General features: G+C 39.8%; 1 protein-coding gene across 1 annotated transcript in view; it reads right to left on the bottom strand.

Moving 5' to 3' along the window:
- Positions 1-10,437: 10,437 nt before the first annotated feature.
- The window catches only part of LOC113487633 (1,25-dihydroxyvitamin D(3) 24-hydroxylase, mitochondrial), an 11,322-nt gene continuing 4,782 nt past the window's right edge, over positions 10,438-16,977 (bottom strand). The window contains exons 2-10 of the mRNA XM_026862319.1: positions 16,408-16,504; positions 15,136-15,227; positions 14,413-14,524; positions 12,909-13,054; positions 12,425-12,591; positions 12,158-12,236; positions 11,541-11,735; positions 11,320-11,431; positions 10,438-10,478 (exon numbers count right to left, since the gene is read on the bottom strand). Of these exons, the coding sequence (XP_026718120.1) occupies positions 11,321-11,431; positions 11,541-11,735; positions 12,158-12,236; positions 12,425-12,591; positions 12,909-13,054; positions 14,413-14,524; positions 15,136-15,227; positions 16,408-16,504 (999 nt within the window). The 3' untranslated portion in view covers positions 10,438-10,478; position 11,320. The remainder of the gene's footprint in view (positions 10,479-11,319; positions 11,432-11,540; positions 11,736-12,157; positions 12,237-12,424; positions 12,592-12,908; positions 13,055-14,412; positions 14,525-15,135; positions 15,228-16,407; positions 16,505-16,977) is intronic.

The following is a 16,977-nucleotide window of genomic DNA, read 5'->3' as shown; positions in this document are numbered from 1 at the left end:
TAAGAGTGATCTTGGGAATCACTCCCTGGGTCGAACTGTGCAACTACGGGTGCAGCTACGTGGTTCCTTTGGCCACTACGAAGCTCTGCTGTGGCTCAGAGAGTGGCCTTGCCCTTCCCAGATCTGTGGGATATCTGATACAAGTTCATGCCACTTTCCTACTGTTGACTCCAGCAATTTTGTAGCCAAGAGGTGAGTCAGAACAGCTCTTTGATCCTACTAAAATGAACCCCACAAAAAAGATTTTTGTCCGGATCCAAGTCTCATGGTTGAGAGAGAGAAGGATATACATGGTCATGAGAGGGGTGGAAAACAACAGCCCATAATTAGACTGTGAACCCACAAAGTTCCCTTGGGGTGCAATCTCCGAAGAGCTTTTATTGCAGGTTAGCTAACCACACCTAAAAAAATTCACACAACTACCCTGTTTATTCTTTTGAATTGATGTGAATGGCTTCTAGGGACAAGTTCTTTCCATTTTCAGAAGAGGCTGCAGAGGTTAACTCTCATTGACAACTTGTTAATGTAATTGAAGCCCTAGATGTCTAAATGATGAAAGTATAATTTTTAAAGAGGCCTCCAAAAATAAAATATCATTACAATTATGAGCCTGCATTGTTCTTGTAACTCTACTCACTTTTGTCTCCCTGAAATGTCAACCTGTAAATAGGTATTTAATAGACAGGTAGGTTGAGCAGAAGCCTCCACAAAGATGCAGCACTGCTTCTGGATTTAATAAAGCTGATAAAGCAATATTTCACTTCACTGCAAATGTTTCCCTCAGTCTGCACTTCTTATCAGTCCTTTCAAGAGAAAGCACTTAGACATGAACTTTGAAATATTACATTTTCTTAGGAAAAGAAAATGCCTGATACTTTATGGAGCCAAATTCCCATCATATATCTTGAGTAACATATATTTCAATTTTCCTCTTTTCTGGGAATGGGTGAGAAAAAATAATGCAGTTGTTCTTAGTCCAATTAATTTATTTATTCTATTGAATTCTGGAATGGATAAATCATGTTTACTGAACATTTGTATAGGGTTCTGCTTTGAATTGATGTCTGCCATTAACAACAAGGTGTGCTTGGATCCTTATTATTTAGAACGGTAACATCTTCTCACTAAGTAAATGATACATGGCCAGAAATTAACTTTTTCTTTGTAAAAATCCAATGTTTATTATAAAGCTTCTCTTCAGGGAGGTAGACTTTTGACCTGCACCAAAATGTGACTTTTTAATAGCCTCCTTGAGAATAACCCAGCATTATTTTGCATTATCTAACAAATTTCTGTTCCTCCAATGATTTGTCTGTACTGTTCAAAACTAAATGTCAGACACTGCTGTACACCTCCTTTACTAAAATAACCCTCAGATCATTTTACTTATTACCTCACAAGTAATCTCTTCCTCGTTTACTGGTGAATACTTTGTATTAAAATGTAAAAGTGAATTTTTTTAGCAGAAACTCTATTTCATAAAGAACTTTATTTGGTCACTAGCCTTGCTTAAAAAATATCCTGAGTTTTTACTCAGTATTTTTAGAGATGTTATCTATGCTTCATTATAGGTTTTTGAATTTTTTATACACATACACACAAATGTTTTGTTCACTGTGATTTTTGAAAAATGTCATCAGTGAATCACTGTTATGAGAAAATATGTGTGTTTCATCCTGTAAAAACATTTAAATAGAACATTGGTTCCAATTTAATTTTAAAGCAGAAAAACTTCAAATTTTTTAAAGCTAGAAAGCACAGTTAGCACCCAGAATTAGTGTGCCATTTAATACGGCCAAGGTATGTTGCTGTGGATCAGGTATCATTAGCAGTTCAAGTATGTGAAGGTGGTTTTTTTTTTTTTTTTTAAGGAGCAGTTAATTTTGTCTTCTTTGAAGTTATTTTAAGATTTCACAATTCTGCAAGCTGCATGACCTTCTTCCGTCGGGTAGAAAATCCAAGATGCTCCAGGGTTTAGTCTTTAATGATTAAAAGCACCTTTCTGTGGCATTCCAACCTCTTGTACACTTATTAAAAGGGAGAAGCTACAATGGAAGCTCCCAATAAGAATGTAATAATACATCCAGTGTGTCCAATTGAGAAATTTATCTCAGTGTGTTCAGTGACTGCATACAAGATATCTCTTTTTTTATTTCCTGTTACAGTTTTGTTTTGTTTTGTTTTGTTTTTTCTAGTGGAGTGTGCTTTGAAGCTTTTCACTTGCATTGAAATGAGATACTGAATGTGTGTGTCACAAGGAGCAATGTATATTTAAAGCTTTTCTATTGCTCTGACTTGTAAACATAGCCAGAGGGAAGACAGGATCATTCTGGAGTAACAAAACTTGGCATCTTCTGAACCAAGAAAAAGATGTGTGTGAACCCAACTATCTTCATGTCATCCTGCCCAGAATCTTGCACTCAAAGTCTTCCTTATTCTACTTGTGCTCTGCAGATCTGATTTAAAATTAATAAAATTTGATCCTAGCTGAGGCCTTCTCCTGGGCTTCATGGTAGGACAGCCAGTTTAATCCTATCATCTTGCAACCTCAACATAATGAGTGTGATGACAAGTGCAGTTGGGTATCTGGAACCTGTGGCCAAATGTCCCTGCCAAGCCACCAAAGCAGCACCAGTTTTAAGACTGAGGATGGCCTTTGCCCATGGATCGATCTGGCTCTTGGCTAACCCTGATCAGATGTGGGTACCTTTGCCCTGAACCAAATGGGACTGAGCTTGATACAGGCATTGACCTCATCTGCAAAACTATTTGTGATGCCAAAACTATTGTGATTTTTTCAGGGACCTTGAAAGCCTAGGTAAGTGCCACCCATACTGCCTGAGGTACGGCTTCTTCAAAGACTTCCTTCCATTATCTCCATTAAATGTAGAGAACATTTTTCCTTTCTTTCCCTGAGCCAACTCCATACTGCTGGAAGTCCATCTGACAGTGAGGATAACTTTTAGTTCAAGGTAAGCAAGACCTGTACCATTCCCCTGTTTTTCTCCTATCTCCTGTTTATATGTGGAACACAGTTCAATAGCAGGATGAATCAGATGTGATTTGGTTTACTATCAAGTTTCTAGGCACCTAAGTTGATAGTAGAGGATAAAGTATCATAAATGTGCATACCAATTTGGGAAGACCAAGGGGTAATTCTCCTACTCAGAGTTCCCCTTTATTGCCTTATTGTGTTCCCTGCCAGCAGCTGCCTCCGCTGCCTTCCCTTCTCCTCGACATGCGGTGCCTGGAGTTCATTCAACACATTTAACAATTAGAGGCAAAGAGTTCAAACTTGTCGAGAGGAACATGCCCAAGAAAGCAAAGTATAATTTACCCTGATTATAAAACGCATTCCATTCCACACTTGTTTTGACACTGTCCCTTGGAGAAAAATATTTTGTCTCATAAAGAAGTTTCATTGTTTCTTTCCTTGTCAGAAGGGGGATTGCTCCATATGTGTTCAGCTCCATCCAAACACCACAATCTAAAGATTTCTAAAACTCCCCCTGAATCTAAATACTATAGCTTAAGTTTAACTTTTTATGTTGTTCCAAAGCCACAGGCTACTGATCCTATAGCTGAAACAAAAACTATGGGCAAGAGTTGAAAGCCAATGTAGTCTTTCCTCTGTTAGCAAAGAAGAAGATAGAAATATAGAAGATAAGGTCCAGATAGGTATTGTATGAGGTGTTAACGCACTTCTGGATAAACAGACAAGAAAGAAGTGAACAGTAGTATTCACATGGAGAGTTGGGCTGTCTTGGAAAAAGCACACTGTAACATTGAACCAGAACCCAAGAGTGGTCTCCATCCATACCAGTTACACTTCCCTGCCCAAAGACTTGTCCTGATTCTGTAGTGGCTGATACCAGTTTCAGGTTAGTTCACATTTCTCAGTGTCAAATGTATTCCTGGTTTATACCTCAGTTTATGAAAGGGATTTAGGGCAGTGGGATAGCAGTCCTGAGCTGCAAGAAAGCAGAGAGTTGGCAGTATTGGCAGAAAGGTCAGGACATGTGCTCTTTCTGTGACAAAACAATTAGGCATGTCTTTGTTTTTTACTCTTTTGAAAGCTGATACTCAGAAATACTCAAGAATAAATGTAAGTCAATAAGCCTAATGCTCAGTTTCGTAATATAATATTCATACTTTTCCCCAAGCAATGCCTGGAAGGACACATTAAAAAAAATTTGAATGCAGCCACCCACACTACAGTATATCAATCCACAAGTTATCAGAACAACACACACATCCAGGGTAAGAGATTAATGAGACTGCTTGTAGTTTCAATCTCAACAGGCCCTTTGTTTCAATTATCTGAAGTAAAAAGGCAGCTTATTCTTCTAAAGTTACAACCCTTACATGAATCTTGAATATGTATGCCACAAATGACATGCTGGAAATTGTTAAACTTTCTCCTTTCGTAGAAAGTGATAACACATTAAAACCCCCACACATATACGCATGCAGTCCCACTGAGGTCAGTATGATGTTTCATATATTTGAAATCAAGCACATGCTGAGTTGTTCTCCTAAGATTTATTCTGAAATGAACTTTAGCTATGAACATTTTACAGAATTAATTTTTCAGAGATTGGATTATTTTGCCCCATCAGTTAAAGTCAGCATTGACACAGATATGAAATCTACCTCTAGCTGTTCAGAACAAAGATCCTTCTCAATGTGAAAGACAAACTAGAACACATCATCTGTCATCTAATCACAGCACTGGAAGGTGTAAGCAGAGACTGACTCAGAGCATATTATATAACAACTAGCTTATAATGAACAGAACATATATGAAAAATGCCAGATTGTCAGTCCTGAAAACTGGCATTCTTTATTCATAAAAAAAAAAAAAAAAAAGCAGATTAGTTGGCTCCAACTTTGTCTATATCATTCCCACTAACAAGCCTAAAGCCTGAACAGAATTAACTTCCTTTTGGATAGGTAAACCTCTTTCATTTGTTGAGAAAGTCAATGTGGAGGCTAATTAATTCCATTAATTTTATTATCCAACTATCTTCCTCTGAGGAATAATTGTAGGAAACAATAATAGGGAAGTAGTGTTGTCATTGTCTTTCTAATAAGTAATTTCAAATGAGCAAAACATTTCAAAGAATCAAAGAACTGAGCTGAATTTATCCAGCTGACCACAGGTGAAAGGTTTCATAGATATTTATTAGTCTCAGAAGCATCACACTGGTTTTCACACTTCTGAAATACAAGAAAAAGAAAGCCATGTGGGTTTCTTAATGTGAAAGTCTGGCTTGGTCATTCATTATCTGTGTAGTTTGATAATTACCTATTTCCTAGGTAAATTGCTTTGGACATTTACTTTGAGGTAGCAGATTAATGAAGTTCTTTGAAAACTTCAGGAACTTGAAAATCTACAAAGCTTCCGGAACAAAATTTTCTAGGTCAGTGGTTATTGTACCTTTAGAAATCCAGAAGACAGCACACATTTGTACCTCAGCTTGTATAGAGTTGGTCAAAACCCTACTCAGAGTAACATTTGTACAGATCTTTGAGTTCACCAAATTTAAATAGAGAAAATAATAAGCAGTCCAGTAAGCATGAACTTGTGATTTACTATACAGAAGCAATAAAGGATTTTGAAATCGCTGATATCTATGCTGTCAAGGTCAGTTCAACTAGATAACACCTCTTCTCTTTGGTTGTCTTTGATAGTTAAATCGTTGGAACATTTGTGAGCATTGTGATATGCCTGGAATTGAACAATAGTCCTGACTTTCTTTCAGCACTTGTTTCATATTGGCACAACTCCATTGGCTCTAATTGACAATATTAGCTTCTAATACTACAAGAAGAGACTTGGTGTATACTGTAGTTGTAGCAGCTTGGGTAGATCTCCCCACATGGTCTTGTACATTAGCATGAGCTGCCAAAGCTCCCCGGGGGTTGGGTGAGCACCGGTGGTCTCCCAGCCCACCCTCCCCATGCGCCAGGACCCAGAGCTCCCAGCTGCCAGATGAGTTTCAGCAGCACAATCTGCAGTCGCTCTAAAGCACACTTTGCAATCTGATTTTCAGCAAAGCAACATTCTCACATAGCGCTGTACAATTTTTCTTACACCATCATTCACTCAGCCGGAGGCAGCCTTCTCTTGGCAAAGACAGCATGGTTTTGATAACTGTCAGATTCGCTTTTTGCGTAACCATCAGGCTGTCAGTCACAGTGCTGGGTGGATGGATTTTTTTTTTTTAATACATTGTTTCTTTTGATCATGCAAAGGTGCAAACTATTTTCATCCTTCCTCAAAACTTTGTATTGATTTTATCTTGTCATAATGACAGAGAAATGTAACAACCCGGTCCCTGGAGACCTCAGTACTGTGCATGCTGGGGAGAAACGTGTTCAGACTGTGCGATGGATGCAGAAAGCCTCCTAACATGAGCATTCACTGAGTTCAGATAGGTTTATACAGATGGAAAGAGGCTGTAGGCATGGGTTTAACACATTCCTGAATACCAGGGCTAGCCTGGATTGAAGGAATGGCAAGATGAATGGCACAAAAGGAGTTTGGCATCAAAGCTCTGTGCTGCAGGGCTTAACTCCCCTGTACTCGCTAACCCCGGATCCTCCTCGCCGGGGCTGGCCGGGTGCCAGGCAGTGCCCACTGTAAACCTCCCACCAGGAGCTGGGCTTTGCAAATGTGTCATTACAGCACACAATCACGCAACTTCGGGGTATCGTAAAGCAGGTTTTTCACTGTTGAGTTAAAGTAACTTGGTTTTACCTGTTTTTCCCACTGGACCTGTTGTTTGTAAACAGAGAAGGGTTTGTGTGTGATGTGATGGTTTGAGGCCATGGAATTTTCGATTCTTGGAGGAGTAAGGAGGGTGGTCAGCAGAACTGCTGTCTTGGACTTCCAGAGGGCAGACTTTGGCCTGTGTGGGAGACTGGTGGAGAGAGGCCCTTGGGAGGCAGTCCTGGAGGGCACAGGAGTCCAGGAAGGATGGAATTCTTCAAGAAGGAAATCTCAAAGGCACGGGAGCAGGTCTTCCCCATGTGCTGAAAGATGAGCCAGTGGGGAGGAAGACAAGTCTGGCTGAACAGAGAGCTTTGGCTGGAACTCAGGAAGGAAAGGAGAGCTTATGACCTTTGAAAGAAGGATCAAGCAACTCAGGAGGACTACAAGGACGTCATGAAGTTATGCAGGGAGAAAATTAGAAGGGCCAAAGCCCAGCTAGAACTTAATCTGTCTACTGCTATAAAAGACAAAAAAAATGTTTCTATAAATACATTAGCTACAAAAAGAGGGCTAAAGAGACTCTCCATGCTTTATTGCATGTAGGGGGAAATAGTGAAAAAGGCTGAGGAAAAGGCTGAGGTACTTAACACCTTCCTTGCCCCAATCTTTAATAGTAAGACCAGTTGTTCTCCAGGTATCCAGCCCCATGAGCTGGAAGACAGGGACAGGGAGCAGAATGAAGTCCTCAGAATCCAAGGGGAAGTGGCTAGCAACCTGCTACACCGCTTAGACACACACACAAGTCTATGGGGCTGGATGGCATGCACCCAAGGGTGCTGCGGAAGCTGGCAGAAGTGCTTGCCAAGCCACTTTCAATAATTTGTTAGCAATCCTGGCTAACCAAGTAGGTGTCAGTTGGCTGGAAGTTAGCAAATGGGATGCCCATCTACAAGAAGAGCTGGAAAGAGGATCTGGGGAACTACAGGCCAGTCAGTCTGACCTTGGTGCTGGGGAAGGCTATGGAGCAGATCATCCTGAGTGCCATCCCGTGGCATGCACAGGACGACCAGGCAATCAGGCTCAGTCAGCATGGGTTTATGAAAGGCAGGTCCTGCTTGACAAACCTGATCTTCTTTATGACAAGGTGACCCACTTAGTGGATGCAGGAGAGGCTGTACATGTTGTTTACTTGGACTTTAGTAAAGGTTTTAACACTGTTTCCCACAGCATTCTCCTGGAGAAACTGGTTGCTCATGACTTGGATGGGTGTACTCCCGGCTGGGTAAAAACTGGCTGATGGCCAAGCCCAGAGAGTTGTGGTGAATGGAGTCAAATCCCGTTGGCAGCCCGTCACAGGTGGTGTTCCCCAGGGCTCAGTACTGAGGCCAGTTCTGTTTAATATCTTTATCAACGATCTGGAGGAGAAGATCAAGTGCACCCTCAGTAAGTTTGCAGGTGACACCAAGTTGGGTGGGAGTGTTGATGTGCTTGAGGGTAGGGAGGCTCTGCAAAGGGATCTGGATGGGCTGGAGCAATGGGCCGAGGCCAATTGTATGAGATTCAACAAGGCTGAGTGCTGGGTCCTGCATGTGGGTCACAACAACCCTCTGCAATGCTACAGGCTTGGGGAAGAGTGGCAGGAAAGCTGCCTGGTGGAAAAGGACCTGGGGGTGTTGGTCGACAGCCAGCTGAAGCTGAACATGAGCCAGCAGTGTGTCCAGGTGGCCAAGAAGGCCAACAGCATCCTGGCTTGTACCAGAAACAGTGTGGCCAGCAGGGACAGGCAGTGATTGTCCCCCTGTACTCGGCACTGGTGGGGCCGTATCTCAAATGCTTTGTTCAGTTCTGGGCCCCTCACCACAAGAAAGACATCGAGGTGCTGGAGCGTGGCCAAAAAGGGCAACAAAGATGGGGAAGGGTCTGGAGCACAAGTCCTTGTGAGCAGCTGAGGGGACTGGGGTTGTTTAGCCTGAAAGGAGGTTGTAGCAAGGTGGGCCTCAGTCTCTAATCCCAAGTACAACTGATAAGACAAGAGGAAATGGCCTCATGTTGTCCCAGGGGAAGTTTAGATTGTATATTAGGAAATGTTTCTTCACAGAAAGGGTTATCAAGCATTGAAATAGGCTGCCTAGGGGAGTGGTTGAGTCACCATCACTGGAGGTATTTAAATGACCTGTGGATGTGGTGCTTAGGGACATGGTTTAGTGGTGGACTTGGCAGAGTTAGGTTAACGGTTGGACTCAATGTTCTTAAAGATCTTTTCCAACCTAAAAAACTCTATGATTTTGTAGAATTTCGAATTCAAGCCCATTGGGGATATTAAGCAGAGGGATGAATGTACCACACCAATATTTTTGCAAGAAGTTTATAATGAAAGACAAAATTTTGCAATGCTTTTTTGCGAATTTATAATAGACTATGGAAGACTATTTATAGAAAAAAAAATCTTTATTTTGTTACAAAATTGACTATTAGCAAATTGACTAGAAAAATTTAGATAATGCACGAATTGCTTTACACACTGTAATATGCCTACATTTACATGTCTAACAGCAGAAGAAAACAAACCAAAAAACTGCAGGAGACAGACCAACAAATGCTAAGAACTTGTATCATTCTAGAACATAAAAAAATAAAAGTAACCATTCCTGGTTATATATATAAACCTGTACTTGAAACTGCATCATGGGAAAAATGAACTAGTGACCATAATAGCTAACATACAGTATAACATGCAGGGCAGTGACAACTTTAACCTTTAGATACAGGCATTAAATCTCCACAAGAAACAAATTTCTTCAAAATGTTTAGGATCCTTATTTCCTGTGGTTCTTTGAAACATACATTTTATATTACTCATCTGATTAAGTAACTATCCTGTTAGGATAATCATCATTTAATAGTGACAGAACCCATAGGATTCCAGTGATTCCATTTACGGATAAGGCCTTCCGTGCAATAAAAGACCACTAAGGTTTTGCAGTAAAGGTGTGATAAAATGGCTTGTGGGGGAGTTGGAGGCCTGAACCAACGGGTATGAGCAGAGCATGTGGCAGGCACAGTATTGCAACTGTCCAAAGTACAGTGCAGGTATGAGGAATAGATCCCGTTACATATCTTTGCCCTTATTTTCCTTTTACTAAGGAAGTGAATAACGTTAGGGAAAGTATACTTCTTTAATTATCCTAATTTTTAGGTCCTGTTGTTAGCCCTGTTAGACTGCCATCTTACTTCACAAGATTAATTCATGACATTGGTAATTTGAGAAGGACTATGCGAGTTTCGTTTCCCTTAAGCTAATTCCTGAAAGATCTTCAACTCTGAGCTAACAGAGCCAGTTCAGTCGTGACTGCTGTTCCCTCAGGGTGTCCTATATGATACCCACAAACTGGAAACCAGCTCTTTCCAAGCTAGCCTGTTGAACAGCTTGAAGCTATAATAATTTCACTGTACACATAACACTCCACAGCTCATTATCAAGCTCTATCCTGTACAGTCCCTCAGCTGCACTGCATAGGTATGTGAACGTGCATGGTAGGTTTTTTCCTTTTTAACACTGCTAAGTACAGCTGAACTAACTAACCACATTTTCCCAGTATAAACAGTATGGGAGCTTTTCTTGGTACTGTTTCTGGCTCAGCAACTGTTCATGGGACATGTGTAGCAGTTTCTCCACCGGTTACCATAGGCTTTGACTTTCCCAGTTGATGTATATTTTGTCAGAGAAGGCAGCAGCAGGGCTGTCATTATTTTCTACAAGCTGTATTAAAGAAAAAAAGAATCTATATAGTGATCAATTATTTAAAAGCACATGTCCCTGAACAAACTTCAGTTAAAGGAGTTAAATACCCTTATTCAGACTATACATTTTCCTGTGGTGTTGGCCAGAAAAAAAAAAATATCTCCCACAGTATTTAAATGTCATTTGATTTATTATTTGAGAACGTAGTTCTAGATCAAAGTCTCAGTTTTCCAATTTAAATTTTTATACAAATAAGGTTTTTTGTTATCTTATTTTTATAAGCTTGTGAGCATAGAAAATCTTACATTCAATTTTTTTGAACCAAAAATATATAAGTTGTAACATTGCATGACTATTTACAAATAGATATTTATTTAATTTGTCCTTGTGCCTAAACTCAAGTTTTCTTATCTAAACTTTCTAGTGCACCGGTGTACTGTTTCTTCACTAGGGCATTTTCTTTTAAATCTCTACATTGATGCTCAGAATTGAATGCTACTTTTCAGGAAATATCTTCTAGAAATGCAGTGGAGAAGTTATATTACAACAAAATAATGGCTATTATTTTCTCCAACAGTATATACATTTTGATTTCCCCATTTCTGATCCACATCATCCTCTCTTGGAGTTTAAAACTAGATGGGTAACTTCAGAGCCATAAGCTGTACAAAATTTGTCTTCACAGTACATAGAATATTTTCTGTTAAAGGTAACGAAATGTGATGGCATTTAATAAATCTCACATTGTGAGAATAAAGTTTAGAAAAACATCTGTTCTTTTACACTCACAGTTCTATGAAAATTCCAAATGAGGTTCAAAGAAAAGTCTCATGTACTCAGGAGACCCTCATGCACATACCTTATCGTCTGTGAAATGCAATGGGAAGCTCCCGGCTGGGAATCAGTATTCCTGAATGGAGTGTTTCTACTGGCTTGTTATCAGTTGCTACAATTTGGTATTTGCGAATGAGCTGAAACACAAACATTTCAGTTAGCATGCTTTGGCTTCCAGATCTTCTGAGCAGGTTAAATGTTGAACAACCAGGCATTGTGTACAGAATGCCAGTTATGAGTATTTACCCAGCAAAGGGCCAAGTGAAGCTGCAGTTCTGCTACGCGGCGCCCGATGCACATCCTCTTCCCAATGCCAAATGGAACATGAGAAAAAGGATTTATTAAGTTCTTCTGAAACCAGCGTTCTGGTTTAAAATGAGTCCAGCCATTAAAGTACTCTTCATTGCAACCCAGGGCATGGCTGTTTATCATTAGTACAGTCTATCAACAAAGCAATAGAGAGAGTCTCATTACAAACTGGCTTAGAGCTACCAAGTGAATCAGCTTGTTAATGAAAAAGAATAATGAAACAGCAAAGGCAAGGCAGTTTCCTCAGAAGACGTTTAATTCTCTGAAGATTAGTTCAAACACAGAAAAGGTCATACTGTCCTCAGAAAATCATGGGAAAGTTTGAAAAATTTTTTTGGAATAGCACACCAAAATATTTTTTTCTAAATCCAGCAGCAGTGCAGGCAGGTATGGTTTTCAGTTTATGGGAATTCTTGGTGTGAATTCCTCATTCTTATCCTGGGAGTCATCCTTTGGCAAAGTCATTCTGAGACTGAAATATGACCCGCTTCAGTGGTTTACAGGACAGTTACTCAATGACAAAATATTCTAGTAATCTAAATTAATTGACTTACCCCTTTGGGCAGGACATAATCTCCCAGAAGCATTTCTGTGTCAATGGTGCGAGTGGTAAATGGCACTGATGGTGTTAATCTACAGTGAAAGAAAGAAAATTAGTTAAATTTCCAGCATTTTTTTCTTCCTGTATCTGTCTCAGCTTAATTTAAACAACAAGCTGAACAAAATTATATATACTAGAAAATTATTTCTCCCTAGTACACAGTAGCTAGTAAAAATCTTTGTGATCATTTTGCTTTTTGCACATTATTTGAGAATTTTACCTCATGGATTCTTTCAGACATGCCTTTAGGTAAGGCATATTCTTCAAATTCTCAGCACTTGGACTCTCATTAGCAGCCAAAACACTCTGTATTTCCTGGAAAAGCTTCTGCTGAACATGTGGATTGCGTGAAATGTTATACAAAGCCCACACTAAACTATTGGCCGTCTGAAACAAACCAAAAAGAAACGTGAGACCTTCATTTGTGATGGCAGACACAAGAAGTTGCCAAAAGTTCAAAGTAACATTTACAGTTGGCCACTGCCTTATGGTATTTTGTAGACCTATGGGATTACGAGCCATCACAGTCATTCTCTAGGAATAATGAACAGAAGAAAGGGTCTAGTGATTTCAGGTAAAAATTCACTTGCATTTAGGGCACTGAAGTAACTACAGGATTAGCTCACTCTCAGATGTTGTGATGGAAGAAAGAAGGGAGTTGGGAGGATGCAAATTTTAATAAACTCTTGGAAATTCAGGTTTACCGTTTCAACTCCGGCAATCTGGAGCTCTGCAATGGTAGCATACAGCTCCTTCTTGGAAAGCTGACCTCCAGAATAGATGTCACACAGAAAGTCCTCCTGAGGGTTTGCAGAGTGTTTTTCCAGTCGACAGTCAATTGAATGCTTGGCTGAGGAGGGAGGGGCGGGAGTTAATTAATGGAAAATCACTAAAAATACAAGTAAAAATATGTCTCACGCAGGATTTTGGAAAGAAGATATCAAGCTGTGCTATTTTTTCAAGCAATGAGCATTATACTGAATAAATAACAGTATTTTCATTTTTTGGACAAAAAACAGTCAGAAAAATCACTTCTGAACAGAAGGATCTCCTGCAAACTATTAGGAATTTTGCTTTCTTAAATCAGGAAAGGAAATTAGTGATGTGTTGAGTGAAATATTTAGCAAACAGAAATACAAGTGTGTAAAATTTATTAGCCTGGATTTTCAGAGGGGATCAAGGTGTTAAAAATCAAAGAGACTTAGCACTCAGACTCCCCAAGGGGAAATTTAAGCCTTTGATTTACTAGGTGAAAGCAAAAATGGATGCCAAATTTCTACATGCTATATATTGTTTTTAAATATAGAGGACTAGATTTTGGCCACCCTTTCTCATTAATATCCCAGTTGTTAAGACTGATTCATGTCAAGTGAAGGTGTCAAACTGGATTTTCGGAACAAAAATGATTTAAAGTGTCTTTCCTAAAACCCATAAACTAAGAAGCAATAAAATAAACGTGGCTGGCATGACCACATGTCCTGAAGTATCAAGTACCCAGATACCTAAGAGAAATATATCACTCAGTGTTACAATCGTCTAAGTGCCAAAACCTTTCTTACTCTTTAGCTATAACTGTCACTGTCTAGCAAAATATTGAAAAATATAAACTTAACTATATATCTGCAGTTAGAGTAATTTTTGTAACCTTGACAGCCAATTCATCTTAAATAGACAGAAAATGTTGTCAAAAAGCCAAACTGTGCCTTATGATTTAAATTGCTTCTGGTTTTAAGAATTACGACTATATTCCAGGTTGTTCAGGAGACCTATAATTTCTTTTTATTAGCAAACAGGCTTTTGTTGCATGTAAAATTATTGTTTTTCAAGAAAACAACTCCCTTTGAGGTCCGTTTGAGGGATGTCCCTTTTCTCTCTTGTATACCTTGCCTTTAAAGAGATTATATACTTTCTGGCTATTTACTTTTATGACAGGTGAAAGTGGACTCATGACTTGCCAGCTCCCAAATTTCTGGGGCTTCCCTTCGGATTGAGTATTGCCCCACAACCAGACCTAAGTGTTACTCATAAGAAAACAGTGCTCCCTGCTTGGAATAGCTCTGTGGTTAGCTGCAGCAGAGGTGTCTCAATCTGTGCTGAGGGCAGCAACTAACAGCAGCATGAGGCAGTAGCAAGTATGAAGAAAGTTAATTCCATCAATCATGAAAGAGAGACAAAGGGAAAGGAGAGAATCGTCTTTAAGACAAGAACCTGTTTTAAATATATCATCCCATGCTTTAGTATGAGCTTGCCAGACTTTTGTGTTCAGACCCTTGTGAAGTTCCACGGGGGTCACCATCATCATTCCAAAAGTAGCCATCATCTGTGGTGGAGAAAGAGTTTTTGAAATCTTTCTTTTGTCTATCTACTTGCAATCTCTGAAAAAAAAAATTAGACTGTAGAGTAGGAGGCAATTTTCAGGAAGTCAATTCTGACAGATTTGCCATCCTGAACCAAAAGGATGGGTCTCAACCTACTTAGACCATAACCAGCTAAAAATTATGGACAGTCAGTGGAGGATAGGAGGCTTCTCCAGTGTGTGATTCATCCTATCCATTTTAGGCACCTGTTTTAGAATGGGTCAAGCCACCCTTTGGCAGTGCATCCCTCTCACCTGACAACAGATGGAGCTAAAAAACTAGGCCAGGCTAGATGCCCATCTAAATGGCTAAAATTAGGCAGGTGTGTATCACCAGAGACCAAGTTGCAGCAAAATGCGCAGCAGGTGTGCTTGCAGGAATGACTAACCTCCAATTCCAGTGTATTTGCATAATCCCCCACAACTCCAAGAGCCCCACCCAACAAACAGTAGTGTTGCACAACAGGTGTCTCAGATGGAGAGGAAAGTTAACAAACCAACCCAACCACTCTATTTCCAGGATTACCCTGATGTCCATACAGCGTTTTTCTCCTACAGATTTAGACATTTCATACCGTTTTTACAGCCTTGATGAAGTTCAAACTTTCTTCTTCTACATCCTGCTGTAGGAGACCAAACCGCTTTCCGTACAGCACCAGACAGATACCTGTTGTTAAGCAGTATTACCATTAAATTATATAAATAAAAGGGTGCATGGTGTCCACCATGTGTTGTCAAGGAATGTCTTGGATTATCCTTCTGAAAAATGTTCTGTGACACACACCCATGAGAGTAGGACTTCAAACCGCCTTCTGCACATTTGCCTCAGACCCAGGTAGCAGTGTATCTAGCTAAGGTGCCCTTACAGTATCATTTTCTTCACAAATAAGAATCACCAGTGACCCCCTCACAAGCAGCAGATCATTCTGCCAAGCAGAGCTGGCATATTTGGCAAATAATCTTTTAGGCAACGCTAATGAAGACAACTGAGTCACAGGAAAACTGGGCCTGAAGAGGCCATCTACTCCAGTGTCTCCTAGCCCTTTCCACAGCCAGAAACCACTTGCAAACACTGGCAGCATCCCACACTCCACTAGTTTCCACCTCTTTCCACTTGCTTTTTTTTTTTTTTTTTTTTTTTTAAAGCTGTCACTTCCTATTTCTCCCTTCCCAAATGCAGCCATCACCACTGACAGAGGAAAAAAAACCACTTTCAGTATACAGGTTGCTGAGATGAGCCAGCCAAGAGCAGACAGGTCTGGCAGAGCTCATTCAGCTACACACTATACCCAACCATCCTTCCTTTTGGGAACCACTGATGCTGTCCCAAGTCGTTCCTGGCATGTAGTTCCTTACTGTACTCTGAAAGGTTTCTAAAGATGGAAGCTCCTTTCTTGGTAATGTATTTCAGTGCTTCTCAATCCCAATGTAAACGTTTTAAATGGGATTTTCCAACTCTTGTCTACAATGACTACTTCTTCACTGTTATTGGATCATTTAATTGATCTTGTGCTGCTGATAATTAACAAATATCAGATGGACAAAAATGGTCATGTGCTATCTGATCCCACCCTAGATAAATGCACTGTGATTTCCCCAAAGTTATATATTTATAAGTCACTATAACATTTGAATTTTTTTTACAAGCAGATAGACAATGAGACAGAAGAGTTTGCATAGCTGCTGATGAATTTTACACGTGTACTCATAGTTCACTGGCTTTTCTGCAACCCACTTTCCATTATATTGTAGCTGATAGTTTGGAAATAATCAGCCTACACATTCATCACTGATTGTACTTCAACCGGAGTGCAGGTACAACATGCATACCACTTTCTGGAACTTACTTTCAAATGACCATTTGTTGAATTCTGAATAGACATCTTCCATCTGTCCATTGTGGTTACAAACAGCATCTATTCTGTGCATGAATTCCTCCAGAACCTAAGCGGTGGAGAGCAAAGAAGGGGATAAAATGACATCATCTAATACAAATCCTGTATAATTTAGCATTTCAGCTGGTTTTTTAAATAGATAACAAGCTTGCATAAGAGAGGAATACTTATGTTTCATGTTCTTTGACCAAGATTCAATTTTCCCCTGTATTAACATGTTTGGATTTTACACAACTCTCGTGTTATTACTGCTTTACTTTAACAAACTGAGCTTTCTTCCACAGGGATGAAATGCTTCAGTCTGATGCTGGTATAATAGGGGAGTTTCACAATAAAGAAGGTTAAGCTATTTATCACAGATGCTCTTCAAACTCAATGAGGAACACAGGTGAAAAAGGGAGGTGTTCCCTGACCGGAGGAACATAAGAATGAAGGGGTAAAGGCAAAAAACACCGAATGCAAGAGAAGTAAGTAAAAAGTCTACTTGCAGGAGCCCGTCATTGTGGAGTAACATTATTTTTC

The sequence above is a fragment of the Athene cunicularia genome (genome assembly GCF_003259725.1).
Source record: "Athene cunicularia isolate RWA chromosome 20 unlocalized genomic scaffold, athCun1 chr20_part1, whole genome shotgun sequence".
Lineage (NCBI taxonomy): Eukaryota > Metazoa > Chordata > Aves > Strigiformes > Strigidae > Athene > Athene cunicularia.
The sequence above is the reverse complement of the archived record's forward strand: the minus strand, read 5'-3'. Positions and strand labels throughout refer to the sequence as shown.